We start from the raw sequence: 14,797 nt of genomic DNA, 5'->3' as shown, positions 1-14,797 counted from the left end.
CATTGTTCGGCCGCCCTGTTAGCCACTAGTTGTGCCTACAGTCGCGTCAGTGTCTAGCAACTAGATTTACAGCAAGCATGCTTTCAGATATCTGCATGAATCGATGCTCTTGTCAACATACATGGACAAGGGCAAATCCTGGCCATTTCATCAAGAGACAAATCGAGAGCCTCTCAGTTTCCATTGATAAAACGGCTATCTTATTGAGACCACCCCCATGGTCTGCACTATATCATATCTGACGTGGTTCTATAAAATTATGCCTGCTCTCTGTACAATCTCGACGACTGCCCACGACCGTGAAACATATACAGCTTGGGGCATCTGCATTCCCAAGTTGATTGTGGAAAGGGGTATACAGCCACATGAGGTATGGCATAGTCATCTGATCCTGCCCCTGGAATGACTGGCACGGACGATACGCTCGTTCGTGCTCACAGTCCTCTTGCGCTCGATTGAGCTCCGGTCAGCATGTGAGGCATGGATGTATTCTTCCAGCGCAGGAGAACACGGCCTGAGGCTGTATTGATATTCGTATTCGTGCTGGTATTGCGCGCGTAATACAGGCAGACTGCCGCCAAGCAAGCGCTGTATTGTTTGTATGTATGTAACTTTTCCCGTCCGCCTCTTCCTCAGCAGATAAATAGCTCCCTTCTTCCTCTCTTCTTCTTCTCCTTCCACTCTCTGCAACACTCTGCAAACCTCTGCAAACCTCTCTCTAGCAGCACCAGGTCTGTCTGTCTCTGCCAACCCTATGTTGCATGATTGAAGTTGCATATGCTAGCCCACCCCGCCTCCACAAAATGCGGGGATGGCCTGTTCTGTCGGGAAAACAACACTGACACCGAGCGCTGCTAGATTTTGTTCCCCCTTTTTGCCTCTATTTTCGTGCCAACAGTCGATCGCACACCGACACTAGTTTGCAAAATGACGTCCATCCCCGAGACCATGAAGGCTCTGCAGTAAGTCTGCGCTGGTGGCTACTATCTTGCAGTCCCAGCTAACCAACCAACTGCAGATACACAGAGCCCGAGAAATACGACATTGTCCAAATCCCCGTGCCCACTCTTCGTGAAAACGACGTCTTGGTATGTGTCGTTGCTGTCGGAAGTTTTTGCAAATCGTCGTGACACAGACTGAGCTGACGTGTATTACCATCCCACAGATTAAAATCAAGGCTTGCGGTGTCTGCGGAACGGACCTGCACATCCACGAGGGTGAATTTCTTGCCAAGGTAAGTTCCTGGCTCTATCACTTCGCGCGTGTGCCATGCTAATGTAGATGTATCTTGCAAGTTTCCCCTTGTTCCTGGTACGCCTTGTGTCCTGAAAGAAGCAAACCCGGGGTTACACGACAACCACTAACCATCCCTAGGCCATGAGACCGTAGGCGTGGTTGCAGCTGTTGGACCCAAGGTCAAGGGTTTCGAGCTCGGAGACCGCGTCGTTGCGGACAACTCTGAGCTCTGCGGTGAATGTTTCTATTGCCGCCGCGGTGAAGAGCTTCTCTGCGAGCATTTCGAAGCCCATGGTGTCACCATGAACGGTGGTTTCGCCGAGTACTGCGCCTATCCTGGTACGAAAAATCCACCTACCTTTCTCCAGTCATCATGTGACGTGGCTGATTCCTGATCGATGACTCTAGCCGGCCGTGTCTTCAAAATCAAGAACCTCAACGACGTTGATGCCACCCTCCTTGAACCTGCCTCGTGTGCCGCACACGGACTGGACAAGATCGCACCCAAGATGGGCTCGACAGTCCTGATGTTCGGTGCCGGTCCCACCGGTCTTGTTCTCTCTCAGATGTTGCGCCAGAACGGTGGTTGCCACGTTGTTGTTGCTGCGCCCGAAGGTCTCAAGTTGGAATTGGCCAAGAAGCTTGGTGCGGGCGACGAATATATTGCTCTGTCGCGTTCCGACCCTCAAGTCCAGTTCGAGAAATTGAAGAGCGAGAATCCCTATGGATTCGACATCGTCGTCGAGGCTACTGGAAGCGTGAAGATTTTGGAAGACGCAATCAATTATGTCCGTCGTGGTGGTAAGCTTGTTGTGTACGGCGTGTATGCCAACAAGGACCGAGTCAGCTGGCCTCCCAGCAAGATCTGTAAGCTCTTTTATTTTATTTTTTTTTTCTTCTCCGTTGCATGACGAATAGACTGGCTGACTGATCAGTTGGTGATGAAATCACCATCCTGGGATCATTCTCTGAAACCTACAAATTCCCGGCTGCCATTGACTACCTCGACCGAGGCAAGGTCAAAGTTGCCGGCATTGTCAACAAGACCTTCACGCTTGAGCAGTGGGCCGAGTGTCTGGAGGCGATGCGGAACAAGAGCGCCATCAAGGCTGCGATCACTTTCGATTAGGATTTCGTGTCGTGTCGTGTCTTGTCTATGGCCTTGACAATAGTTCCTCGATATTTTGCTCATGTTGCCATATAGCATGCATATCTCAGGATAATGATGACGAATGAACGATTAAGGGATTGAATAGCAAGACGTAAGAAATCAGAGGTCGGTGGTAGATCCTCTTTATATGGCTCACCGTCTTTTGGATGGGGACCTTGACAGCGCATTAATCATCACGATGATCGCACGGGCTAGCCGGGCGGCTTTCTGCACGGAAACGATGATCAATTGACCTGTCAGTTACGACAGTAAATTCTATATTTATAAGCTTACTGCTGAATGCGTATCAAGCAGTAAGTGCAAAATAGGGCGTCTAGTAATGCTCATTTTGTGTAGATTTCTACTACAGTAAAATACTCCCGGCGAAGACGTCCCGCGTTAGGGCTAATCCTCGCTAGCCCTAACAGCCTTGAGCTCATAGGTAACTAGTTTGATGTGACTTGTTTGAAGCAGCTTGAAAGACGTTCTATGCCACAGCAGAGGTTAGGTTTATACAACCAACCGCACATGAACGAGTTGGTCCGAACAATGACTAAGTGCTTACGCATCAACTCTGCATACAGCATGGTAGAGTCTCCTCATAGCTCCAACGCAATAGTGCCGATACCACGAGACACGCAACTCAACATAGCCGAGCACTTTTCGTCTTCTGCCAACCCCGACCCTCGATGCTCGATTCTCCCATTTCTCACCCCGACGCGACAAGTGCCGCAATTCCCTGCCTCGCAGGACGAAGCAATATCGAATCCCGCTTCTCTCAGCGTGTCTAGCAGAGTCTTCTCCCCTTCGATCTCGATTGTCATGTTTGACTCGACCAACTCTGCCGTGAATGGATCTCCGGACGTTGCAATGCCGAAGTTCTCGAAATGTAGACTGCCCGAGGCGATACCCAGCGAAGCTGCTGTGGTGCGAATGGAATTCTGTAGTCGCTCCGAGCCGCAGCAGTATATATGCTCTCGGTCATTCTTGACCTTACCCAAGACGTTTTCCGCGTTGAATCCCCTGCCAATAGCCTTGTCGTACACGGTGACGTTCTTCTCTCCAAATTCAGCGAGATGCTCCTTCAAAGCAACGCCTGCCGAGTCTCTAACCAGATAATGCAGGTGATACGTGTAGCCCATCCGCTGGCAGTAGCTTGCAGACGCTATGAATGCGGTTATACCGATTCCGCCGGCGATGAAAACGTGGCTGTCGGCATGTTCGGAAAGAGGGAAGCTGGGCATGATATTTCCAACTTCAAGAACGTGACCAGGCTGTAGCTGGTGGTGAATGTAATGTGAACCGCCTCGGCTGGTCTCGCTGAGAGCAACGGCAAGTTGAAAGTTGTTTGAATCTCCAGAGACTACGGAGTATGCCCGAACCAGCTTTCCGCCCAGGCGTAATTGGACATGAGAACCCGGGGGCGCAATCTTCGGGGTTTTCGATGGTGCCAACGCGTCAAAGACAAGGGATACAATGCGAGGCGTCTCCTGCTTTTTCTCGCTAACCCGGTACTCGGTCCAGCTGCTCAGAGCCTTATCGGCGGTCCCCTCCAGTCGGCGCGCCTGGTTCTCATACTGCTTCTTTAGTCTATTATTGAAAATCCCACGGGCTTCACCGCCTAGCTCTTTGATCTTGACCAGTTCTTTCATGACCTCCTCATTGCGCATGTCATGGTAGAGATAGTACTGGATTCTGGCCACAGTCCATTCAGGGTTCGGCCGTTCCAGCAGAACCATCTGGTCACCGGCCTGGATGTGGCCTTCCTCAAGGATCCGGTAAAACCAACCTGTACGAAACATATCCTGCGATCGTTTCGACATGTCTTTGACCTGAAACCTGTGGTTTAGCTTGTAACATGGCTGTCGCGGTCCAGTGACCTGTGCAATGACGGTGCCAATCCGGACCACGTCGCCAATGCACATGTTGCGCTCATTCGCACGGGTCGCTGCGAGATTCTCGCCGAAGCCGCCCACGGTGAAAAGAGCCGCGCTCTGGGGATGCTCTTTTTTCCACCTAGCGTAGTGTAGCGAACTGTACTGTAGCAGGGCCTTCTCGGGGCCGCCGTGGAACTCGAATGCATGCTCGTCCCCTTCGCACCCTAGGCTGTTGACAGTGACGGGCCCGGATTTGATCTGTTTGAAAATCGCAGATGGTTCCTTCGTAGCAAAAGCCGGTTTGATTTTGCCCGTTCTGACTTGGACAAGTTCCTCGTTCTGCCAGGGCTGTTCCAGGATTTTGATGGCTTCGACGTCGTCGTCTTGGAAGGGCGGCATTTCAAGTGTGTCTGTTTACAAGTTTGGGTATTAGAACAAGAACGTCAGTCAACTTCAGCGGAATATTGGCCGTTAAGTCACCTCCGGAAATAGTCTTCCCGGGCCTTTTGGTAGTGCTTACTTGACCTGATATTCCCATTGAACCGAACGGAGGTCGGAGATGGCCGCTCCATACATGTTAAGAGTACTCGGACAAGGACGGTAGTTCCTCTACCTAGATACCAATTCCAGACGAAGTACGGTTAATATGGTAGAACTGCTAATTATCACATAATCAACAGTAGTTAGTTCGTGATTGGTGCAAGCACTTGTTATGTCGGATCTATGAGTCACGTCCGGAGGCTACTTATGACTGTACATCTGAAGAGCAGAAGCAAGAAAACGAAAAAGAAAAGCACACTCGGCATGTCTGATACAGCACATCCCCTGTCTCTGCAACCATCAGCAAACCTCACTGGGACCCTCTCAGCGATGCCTGGCATGCCCAAGCCAACCCCCACGGATTCGTCTCTCTCGGACTCGGAAGCAATACACTGATGCAAGAACAGCTACTGCAACGCACCAACACCAGCTTCGTGCTTTCACCACAATACCTCTCCTTGAGCGGCACTATCACGGGTTCTGAGCAGCTTAAAACCGCCATCGCGCGCTTCCTCAACCGCCATCTCAGCCCCTCCAAAAAACTCCAGCCGTCACACATCATTGCTACCAATGGCGTTTCGTCCGCAATTGAGCACTGCTCCTGGGCTTTCTGTGATCCCGGCGAGGGCATTCTGGTTGGCCGTCCATATTATCGCGGGTTCAACAGGGATTTCGGTCTACGACCAGGATCGAAGCTTGTCCCCGTGAGCTTTGAGGGCATGGATCCTCTTAGCGTGTCTGCTGTGTCCAGATACGAGGACGCCATTAGGGACTCGCATGGGCAAGGCTGTCGAATACGCGCAATAATGCTCTGCAACCCGCATAACCCGCTAGGTCGGTGTTATTCTCGGCCATTTCTCGTTGAGCTGATGAAGATATGCCAAAGGCATACCATTCACTTGATCAGCGACGAAATATATGCTCTGTCGGTGTGGAGACATGGTCACGACGACGCCACAGCGATGGAGGATTTCTCTTCGGTCCTCTCTATCAGACCCGATGGCCTGATTGACCCCGGCCTAGTCCACATGCTTTGGGGCGTCAGCAAGGACTTTGGCTCGAATGGCGTGCGACTGGGTGTGATCATCTCCCAGGACAACGACGACCTGCTTGAATCCGTCCGAGGCGTGGCCCAGTACAGCTCCATTTCCGGACTGGCGGATTATCTTACTAGCACCATTCTCGCCGACGAAGCATTTGTGGACAATTATATCAGGCATAACCGCGCGGAACTGGCAGCATCTTACCGATATGTCGTCGCGTTCTTGCAAAACCATGGCATTCCCTACGCTCGCGGCGCAAACGCTGCGTTCTTTGTCTGGTGTGACCTGCTAACAGCGTATCTGAGAAGACGGCCTCGTCGGCCCCATGGCGAAGACACGGCTGCAAGCTGTAGCGAGCTTTGTGGAAAGCTGGCCTTGCGCAAGATTCATCTCGGAAACGGCGAGGACTTTGGCAGCGAGCAGCCAGGCTGGTTCCGGTTGACCTTTTCGCAGTACCGTGACCAGCTTGACGAGGGGTTGAGGCGGATTGTTCAAGTTCTTGATTCTTCTACCTGATTACGAGGAGGAAAAAGGACGTTAATAAGAAATTGAGTAGGTACAATGATTTCTCGCAACTTGTATATTCAGTTACCCTACGAATTATAAGGTATGAATTCAGTTCGTATATGTTAGACACAACCACATGACTATGTAATAGGCATAATATTATAATTGAATAGCACATTAATTGGTTGATCAGACTCGAACAAAGCTGAAACTATCCAAACTGCGTACTTGCTACATCATTCTGCCCGCTTCCCGCGAGCAAAAAAATCCTCGGCTCCGACAGTCTGACACCTACACACATACACACATAATAGTTACACAATACGCAACCATGGTCAAACCACTATCTTTTAAAGGCGACAAAAAAGTCAAAAAGCGCAAGCACCGCGACGACGACACCGAGTCCTCCACCGTACGCAAAGCCCGAGCCGAATCAACCCAAGATCAGATTCAAGAAGACGCCGCCGCCGACGAAGACAGCCAGAACTGGGTCTCAGCCGACGTGCCCACCGACATCAACGGGCCCATCATCATCGTGCTCCCTTCAACGCCGACGCCGACCTGCATCGCCTGCGACGTGAACGGGCAGGTGTTTGCGAGCGAGCTCGAGAATACAGTTGACAACGATGCGCGCACCGCCGAGCCGCATGACGTTCGCCAGGTGTGGGTTGCGACGAGGGTGGCGGGCACAGAAGGCCTGAGTTTCAAGGGGCATCATGGGCGGTATCTCTCTCTCTCTCTCTCTCTCTCTTTCTTTTCTTCTTGACTCTAGTTTTAGAGAGGACTAATGCGACACGATAGATACTTGAGCTGTGATAAATACGGCATTCTGAGCGCCACGGCCGCCGCTATATCGCCCTTTGAATCGTTCATCGCTATCCAGCCGCCCGACACGCCGGGAATGATTGCATTTCAAACGCAGGGTGGCGAGGGCGAGACGGAGACATATCTGACCATGCGGGAGAAGACAAGCAGCAGTAATAGTAATCGTGGCGAAGATAGGAACAAACAGATCGAAATCCGCGGCGATGCAAGCTCGATAACATTCGAATCTACGCTGCGAGTGCGTATGCAGGCCCGCTTCAAGCCCAAGATCAGAGCGTCAAAGGAGAGTAAAGCAAAGGAGAAGATTTCGAGGAAGGAACTTGAGGCGACGGTGGGGAGGAGGCTGGAGGATCATGAGGTGAAGAGACTGAAGAAGGCGAGGAGGGAAGGGAATTATTATGAAGAGGTTTTGGATGTGAGGGTTAAGGGTAAACATGACAAGTTTGCGTCGTGAGTTGCCAAAGGGAACTTTGAGTCAGGATATACTTCCAGGTTGAATCAAGCCGAGTCGATCGGAGACGGCCGTGTCGTCCTACTAGATCGATTGGTCTGCCCGTTAAGTTCTGGACAAATTTAAAGGCAGGATCAGTAAAGATCATATGGATGAGATTTCACCGGCGGCATTACAGCCCGGCCTTGTTATATTTCTCTGTTCATCTGCATAACATGCGATAACACACAGATCTACACTCTTATGACAGTAATAGACAGTCATATATAGTAATATTATAATTCAACTTCCTCTTCCGCATGATTGTTGCCCGCAGACACGATAGAAATCTCATTCCATGCGTCGAACGTACCAGTGCGGGCAGCCTTGAACGCTCGAAGACGGTTGATACGTGCGTTGCTAGTACTCGAGGAGTGAACCTCACTGTCAGTGTCCTGCGATCCGATCACCAGCTCACAAATCAATTCCTGGCTTGCGCTTTCTGCCACCGGTGTGGACTTGCCCTCGTTTCGCTGTTCACTTATACGAACAGAGCTAGTGTTTGAAGCTTGTTCATGATCGTCTTCTCTGGTAGACTGGGAGTTTGTTGCTGTTGTTGTCTCATAGGAACCCTGAGAATGATCATCAAGAATTTGGTCAATGTCATGAGGTAGTGGCCCTATATTAAAGTGGACTTTGCTTCCCATTGCTTGCAATTGCCGTCTGGTATCGCGCATTATAGTATACCGGATTCGTTTGCTTTCTTGCTCTAGTATTTCGCCTCGAGCATCACGTAAGTGCTTGTCGTGGACAAACTGACTTCCAGAGCACAGGTGCGCAAACAAACTCTCCATGGAAACGGATTCGTCCCATCTATTCTCATCGACCGTGCAAGGAAAAACCTCCTTTGGTCTGAAGGCTTGTACAAGCTCGCAGAGCTCCGCGTATGACGAATGACGAGAATAGGGAAATGTCTGTTTTCTAATTAGCGTGCACGAAGAAGGACGGTTTGTGTGGACGTACAATGGAATTAGTGTCTGCGGAGGTTTCTTCGTCCAAATTACGGTTGGAAAGTCTCCTGATATTGCCGAGCATGGACGCGAGATCCTTGAGCGAGATATCAGCGTCCTCAGCGAGTCCAAATTCGTCCAGCGAAAGTGCTCTGTGCCTCGATGCGAAAGCTAGCTTCAGGGTCTCCTTGGCCTGCGAGAGTACCCTTTCATCTGTAATATGTTCCGACAGTAACTCCTCGAGTCTCTGAACTGTAATCTCATCTGGCAACTCTAGTTCGTGGAGCTGGTACAAATCTCCCTTGCCCCCGCCAGCACCAACCTCTGGAACATCCACACCATTTCCATGACGGGTAACAATAGGTGTGATGAATACCGATTTCTTTGATTTCATCGTTTGGCAAAAGGCCCCAGGTTCGCAGCTATGGAGTCGCACAGATTCGTCGGATGTCAAACAACCGGGAACAAATCCGTTGCCTAGCTGGAATCCAGAGAGATACGTAGCTGTGTCGAAGCCGGTTCCGCCATGAGAGCGAACTGTCAGGGCCTTGTACAAATCATATTGGTATCTGTCAACATGAACCTATTCGAATTTAGTTCCTGCAATATTTCTCAATTGTGAGTATTAATGAACTGGAACGATGGGAACTACCTTGGAATCTAAAAAGGCCGACAGAGCCTGCCAAACTTCTTCGTAGCCAAATGTCCAGGCTCTCAGATAGAAGATAGTATCTTTAGGATACTTCTCCACCTTTTCCAGAAGCTCCTTGATCCCTTCTGCTTTTGGTGCAAAGTTACGGTATATATCCGACTTGACTGCAAAAGTAGTGTCGAGATAGATGTTGTCCAGGGTCTTCAAGCCGCATGCATAAGGAATGAGTACAGGATTGCGAGTCAAAGAATCAACCCACCAAGTCTCCGCTATAGTATGTTTGCAGTCAGAATTATATAGTAAGACGGAGGAGGAGGAGAAGAAGAAGAAGAAGAAGAAGAAGAAGAAGAAGAAGATAGTACCTCGAATATCTCCGGTATAGAGAATTGCCTTTCCTTGACCTTCGATCAAGAACATGACTGCGCCAGCACAGTGATTGGCCTCAAGAAGAGTCACGCGAATCCGCTTCAACGGCGTAAGTTCAATTTCGGTTGGAGTATTTAATGGAATTGGTCTCTAGCAAGCGGTCAGTTGAGTTGACTGGCTGACCTGCGGACGCAAAGGACTCACCAAGAGCTTTGCTAGATGTCCATAGTGCTGCTTTCTGGCCTCGAGTATCCCCTTGGAAAAGTTCATGCGATGAGGGTATTTCTCTATGCGCAGCAGCAGCTTCATTCCCAACGAGTTAGTAACCACTATCTAGCGATCGCCAAGTGAGAGGGAGGCAGCCGTACTTCTCGCGTCACGGCCGAGCAATAGATGAATGGCGACCGAAGGGACTCCAGTCCCTGCAGGTGGTCGCTGTGCACATGGCTGAGAAAGCAGACCAGCGGTGCTGGCTTGTCTGATATTTTGCGAAAATAGTCGACTACGTGGATTGTCAGTGGCGGGACTCAGCTGTGCAAGGGGCGGCGAGGCAGACATACTCCTGACGAAGGGAAACTCGGCGACGACCCCGTTGAAGGTCGACATGCTTACGCAGCAGACATGGCGCAGTTCATGATTGTTGTCGTGGTGTAGTGATGTGGTGATGTTGTGATGTTGTGTGATGTGGTGGAGGAGAATTGTCGCCCGGGAAGTACGGCCTGCCTCTTTGGGATGGGCGCCAAGATTTTTGCACCTCGACGATTTCTTTCTTGCCGGTGATTAATCCTTGCTACGAGTGAATAAGAAATTAGGCAACACTCCGTGGATGATAATACTATGGATGTATGAATACGACGGAAGAGTGGCAATGGCAATGCAATGAATGCAATGAATGCAATGCTCTCTCTATGTATGCGATGCCTGCTTAGTATTGAATGGATGCATGTCTGGAGGGGCCGAAAACACATCGCAAGAAGAAAAACTCAAGAAGAGCACGTAGTTCATTCGCTATCGTCCTGTGGAGGCGTCAAGCATGTCGTAGCGCTACAGTCAGCCTGTCAGAGCTGCAGCTGCGATGAATGCGCTGGTCACTTGCGCGTTGTCCGAGTTGGCAGCCAGCAGATGCCTCAAAAGCCCGCCCCGTCCTCTCCTCTCCTCTCTTCTCTTCCTTTTCTTTCCCTGCTCTAAGAGCTAGGCCTCACCCATTCTTACCCCCCTGAAAGAGAGAGAAAACCAGAGACCGAGAGCCCGCGAGTATGCTCTAAGCTGCATCCGTCGGCGTGCCTGGAGCCAAGCTCTCTTCTAACCGGACCGTTCAGCCTCATTCTTGCAGTCCAGAACTCCTCCAGCAGACCGGTGACTGCAGTTCTCACGTATTACTCGCATTCCATCTTCGTTGCAACCGGACAACAACTAGACGCTTGATGCATAAATAGCGCTTTCGTCTCCTCAGGCTCCAACGTCGCTCAGTAGTTAATTGCGGGAAAAAGTCCCGGGGCCGGAGCTCACTAGCCTGTTTGTTTCTATTCTTACATCGACACTGTCCTTTGATAAATGAGCTTACTCTGTCTCCCAGTGGAAACCTCACGCCCCGATCACCTCGACTCATCCAAGATGCACAAGCCGTCAATCGCGCAGATTGTCTACAATGCCACCTTCCCCCGACCCAAAAGCGCCGACCCGACGTCCTTTTCTGTGCACATCACACGCAACCTAGTCCCCGAAGTGCGGATTGAGACCTCCGCCTTTTATGGGTCGCTCGATTGCATCGAAGCGCAGTACCCTGGCCTCGACTACTCGTATGGACCGCACCGCATGCGACTCAGCCGTTTCCCGTGGCATCGCAAGCTATTCAAAGTGTTTGACGACCTACGTTTGACCGAAGCTGAAATCGCGTCATTATGCCGCTGGGAAGGAACAAAGTCAGCTCGAGAGCGCTATGAGAAGGAAGAAGGCGTCAAAGTCAACGACACGACTGCGGACGACGTCCGTCCGGCGACTCCGGCCCCGTTTCCCTCCGCTCGGTTCCCTACAGATGACGAGGCAACAATCTCAGACTCCGAGTACAGCTCGGCTAAGCAGGGAGGGCCTGTCCAGGAACTGCTATCGATAGTTACAACGCAGCAGAACGAGACGGAGGACGGCGACTTTAGCGATGAAGAGATGGAAAGCTATGGTGTACAACTCAACCAACGTCTTATATACGCCACAGCGGCCCGTGAACGAGGCAATAATATGCCTTTGGACGAGGACTGGGAGCAATGGCTCAAAGAGGCTGTGGAGAGAGGCAGTTACTCGGATATGCTGAATGCGGTGCGGACTGGCCAGCCCTTGGAGACGAGATCGCATAACCCTGCTTCGCCAATACCCTCTTCGCCCGGTGCAGCTCTGATGAACCAGCTGGCACTTGCGGCCCAACAACCAGTGGCAGTGCAAACCGTACACCCGGCCTCGGTCTTTCGACATCCGTCTACTAGTAGTACCTCTGGGGTTGCTCGATAAAGATCGCATCGCTCTCGGCTTTATGATTTAATACTCCTTTTTCTTTTCTTATTGCTCATCTCTATTCAGCGACGTTATGAGGTCAGGCGTTGACAGGGGCGAACTTTGCATCCCAATCCAACTCGATTGACGAGCTGGGTCTATTTTTATTGCTTTTCAATTTTTTGCTGTCCTGTCATTAGACTCCTTGCTCTTCCTGGCCATTTGTTATGAATCACTCTTCTACGAACAATACCCTCACAAGCCCTTAGCTAATTTTACTCGACACATCATATATGCTCAATATCAGGCATGCAGATCTGTTGCTTTTTGAATTTTGATATGTCTCTAAGATGCTAAACTAGCTACTCAGTCGCCGTTCTACGTCAAAAATTCACATCTTAGGTATTAGAGGGACTCGTATATAGAAACACCACAAGTTTATACCATTGTCACTCTAGCCATGTTTGTGAGGAAATTGTATGTAAAGCACAAAGTATCTCTGATTGGCTGCTGCTGCAAGCGGCAACTATACTGGACTGGCACTAGCGTATACTAGCCCCTTTGGGTTTTAGCGTGATGATATGAATGATTATTGATAAGGGTTCATCTAAGCTCACGCATTCATCACTTCTTCAAGCTTCACTTGCATACCTCCCCCCACCGATGTAAATATCTCTGCGCATCATCAAGAGGATATGCCAGGCTACACTCCACTTCTTCCGCGTGTCAATGTCTGCTGCGCACCATGATCAAGGCAATCTTCTATAGCAAATTCGACACCCAGGAAGGTGCGCAACCCACGATGCATATATTACCATGGCTGATCTCAAGAAGAAAAGAAAAAGAAAAACAACTTACAAAGTGCATATATCTATATACAGGCCCCAAGGTCGTCCATCAAGTCCCCGATGGCGCCATTGTCCCCTCGTCAACAGCCGCCGCCCCGTTCTTCACCTTCTCCGACATCTCGTTCTTCGTGATCCCGCGACAAGAACTATGCGGCAACCTGCTACAGGTCTGCACCGGCGGATACCGCATACTGGGGTACCCGATCTGCATGAAATCAGCCGCCTACGACCGCAACGAATTCATCTTCAATTTCTGCTTCGTGCTAGCCGAAGAAGAGGACTTTAGCAAATACAAAAGCATTGTGCAGAAGCTCGCTGATCTGATGCACGGGCTCGAAGAGCAGAGCTATTTTCTCAGTCGCGATCACTCCCGGAGCGGAGAAGGGAAAGTGTATAGTCTGTGTGAGACGCTTATGGAGGATCTCAACAGCTATAGCGAGTGTATGATTCCGATCGACAAATTGAATACCCTGAACTTCAAGCTGTTCCCCGTCTATCCTGCGCCTCCGCATGTGAGAGCGTGGGATGTGCCGCTGTTCACGGTTCGGTATGAGGCATTCCTGGACGAAAACTGGGATCTGACGCTTCAAAAGGTAGGCCACCAGTACCCTTACTCGCATCATCATGGCTTACTCGTTCTAGATCGTCCCTTATATCAATGGCGTAAACAGCGTGCGCATAATCTCAATCCTCGCCGACGTCGAACTCTCCCTCGCCTACAGAGCAATTCGGCATTTGATATACTATGGATGCGTCTTTCTTCTCGATATATTCTCCTTTTCGGCCATCTATGCACCCACAGCCACTTTCCATTCGAGTATTGCATGCGACGAGGGCATGCAGCAAGAATGCGCCCATTACGTCAACACACGCTTTGCGCCGCGCACGGGGACATCTTCTACGACCATGGCATCGTCCGTTCTACTACCTGACAGACTCGAAGATACAAACGACAATATCTGGCCGCTCATTGGCAGCGGCGATGACGAAGATGTCTCCGACAGTGACAGCAGCAGTTACCATGGCAGACGAGGCGTGAAAGATCGAGGCTCAAGATCGTCATCCCGACGACATACACCAAAAAGGAAACATCTCGACGGCGTCGGAATAATTGAGCTGTACGCTAGTCTGCGCCAGGGACAAAGCGTCAAGCAATGGTACATACTGCATGAGCGCCAGCTAGCCAACGTCGACATTCGACGATTCATTACCTTTGGTATAATCAAGGGCTTCCTCTACCGCGTGCACAAGTACGCATACGGACCCCGTCCGGAGGGATTAAAATATACGGGCTCATCAGCTGATATGAAATCAATAACGAAATCGGTGTCCGTTTCTTCCGTGAAAGGGGTTGGCAGTACTGGCGATTTCAGCAGAGAAAGTTCCTTCCGACCTGATCAAACCATATCAGGCTCATATCAAAGTACCAACAACAGCAACAAAACCCATAACATCCGCATCCGACTTGAAGCATCATCCGCTAATTCTTACGAGAAAAGCAACAACAATAATCACGATGACGACGATGACGACGACGGCGACGACCTACACCACACCAACAACCACGGTAACGACAGCAACGAAGAAAGCAACGAAGAAGAATCCTTACTAGAAGATGACGAGGAACAAGAAGAAGGCGAAGAAGGCGGATCACGAACAGCGCAGGAAGCCATCCGATTTCATCAGAATTGCAAAGCTCTAGAGAAATATTTAGATGGCCAGCATTGTTTTGATGAAATATGTACCGAGTTGGAGATAAGCGAGCGCGAGCTGACGGCCAAGTTGAGGAAAATTCCTTGGAATGTGCATATAATTCATCGATAATTTGG

General features: G+C 50.3%; 7 protein-coding genes across 7 annotated transcripts, besides 1 other annotated feature; 5 read left to right on the top strand and 2 right to left on the bottom strand.

Moving 5' to 3' along the window:
• Window positions 1-927: 927 nt before the first annotated feature.
• UA08_05352 (D-arabinitol dehydrogenase 1) lies at window positions 928-2,365 on the top strand (the record flags this gene model as incomplete). The annotated part of the gene is made up of 7 exons (XM_020267664.1): window positions 928-962; window positions 1,019-1,088; window positions 1,166-1,234; window positions 1,296-1,311; window positions 1,375-1,575; window positions 1,645-2,103; window positions 2,172-2,365. The coding sequence occupies 7 exons, from the start codon at window positions 928-930 to the stop codon at window positions 2,363-2,365; spliced, it is 1,044 nt and encodes a 347-aa protein (XP_020119709.1).
• A 620-nt stretch (window positions 2,366-2,985) lies between these two features.
• UA08_05351 (hypothetical protein) lies at window positions 2,986-4,662 on the bottom strand (the record flags this gene model as incomplete). Its single annotated transcript, XM_020267663.1, has 1 exon — window positions 2,986-4,662. One exon carries the CDS (start codon window positions 4,660-4,662, stop codon window positions 2,986-2,988), a length of 1,677 nt encoding a protein of 558 aa, XP_020119708.1.
• Window positions 4,663-5,198: 536 nt separating this feature from the next.
• On the top strand, window positions 5,199-6,362 carry UA08_05350 (hypothetical protein; the record flags this gene model as incomplete). Its single annotated transcript, XM_020267662.1, has 1 exon — window positions 5,199-6,362. One exon carries the CDS (start codon window positions 5,199-5,201, stop codon window positions 6,360-6,362), a length of 1,164 nt encoding a protein of 387 aa, XP_020119711.1.
• Window positions 6,363-6,684: 322 nt separating this feature from the next.
• On the top strand, window positions 6,685-7,632 carry UA08_05349 (hypothetical protein; the record flags this gene model as incomplete). Its single annotated transcript, XM_020267661.1, has 2 exons — window positions 6,685-7,076; window positions 7,155-7,632. The coding sequence occupies 2 exons, from the start codon at window positions 6,685-6,687 to the stop codon at window positions 7,630-7,632; spliced, it is 870 nt and encodes a 289-aa protein (XP_020119710.1).
• Window positions 7,633-7,904: 272 nt separating this feature from the next.
• On the bottom strand, window positions 7,905-10,242 carry UA08_05348 (hypothetical protein; the record flags this gene model as incomplete). The annotated part of the gene is made up of 7 exons (XM_020267660.1): window positions 7,905-8,582; window positions 8,632-9,201; window positions 9,271-9,539; window positions 9,633-9,786; window positions 9,841-9,939; window positions 10,005-10,138; window positions 10,197-10,242. The coding sequence occupies 7 exons, from the start codon at window positions 10,240-10,242 to the stop codon at window positions 7,905-7,907; spliced, it is 1,950 nt and encodes a 649-aa protein (XP_020119713.1).
• Window positions 10,243-11,250: 1,008 nt separating this feature from the next.
• UA08_05347 (hypothetical protein) lies at window positions 11,251-12,138 on the top strand (the record flags this gene model as incomplete). Its single annotated transcript, XM_020267659.1, has 1 exon — window positions 11,251-12,138. One exon carries the CDS (start codon window positions 11,251-11,253, stop codon window positions 12,136-12,138), a length of 888 nt encoding a protein of 295 aa, XP_020119712.1.
• Window positions 12,139-12,865: 727 nt separating this feature from the next.
• On the top strand, window positions 12,866-14,792 carry UA08_05346 (hypothetical protein; the record flags this gene model as incomplete). The annotated part of the gene is made up of 3 exons (XM_020267658.1): window positions 12,866-12,908; window positions 13,002-13,561; window positions 13,611-14,792. The coding sequence occupies 3 exons, from the start codon at window positions 12,866-12,868 to the stop codon at window positions 14,790-14,792; spliced, it is 1,785 nt and encodes a 594-aa protein (XP_020119524.1).
• Window positions 14,468-14,569: a repeat region (Identified by RepeatMasker using a combination of RepBase library and repeat library created with RepeatScout).
• Window positions 14,793-14,797: the final 5 nt, after the last annotated feature.

Source organism: Talaromyces atroroseus (assembly GCF_001907595.1).
Source record: "Talaromyces atroroseus strain IBT 11181 chromosome Unknown scaffold_6, whole genome shotgun sequence".
Classification (NCBI taxonomy): domain Eukaryota; kingdom Fungi; phylum Ascomycota; class Eurotiomycetes; order Eurotiales; family Trichocomaceae; genus Talaromyces; species Talaromyces atroroseus.
The sequence above is the reverse complement of the archived record's forward strand: the minus strand, read 5'-3'. Positions and strand labels throughout refer to the sequence as shown.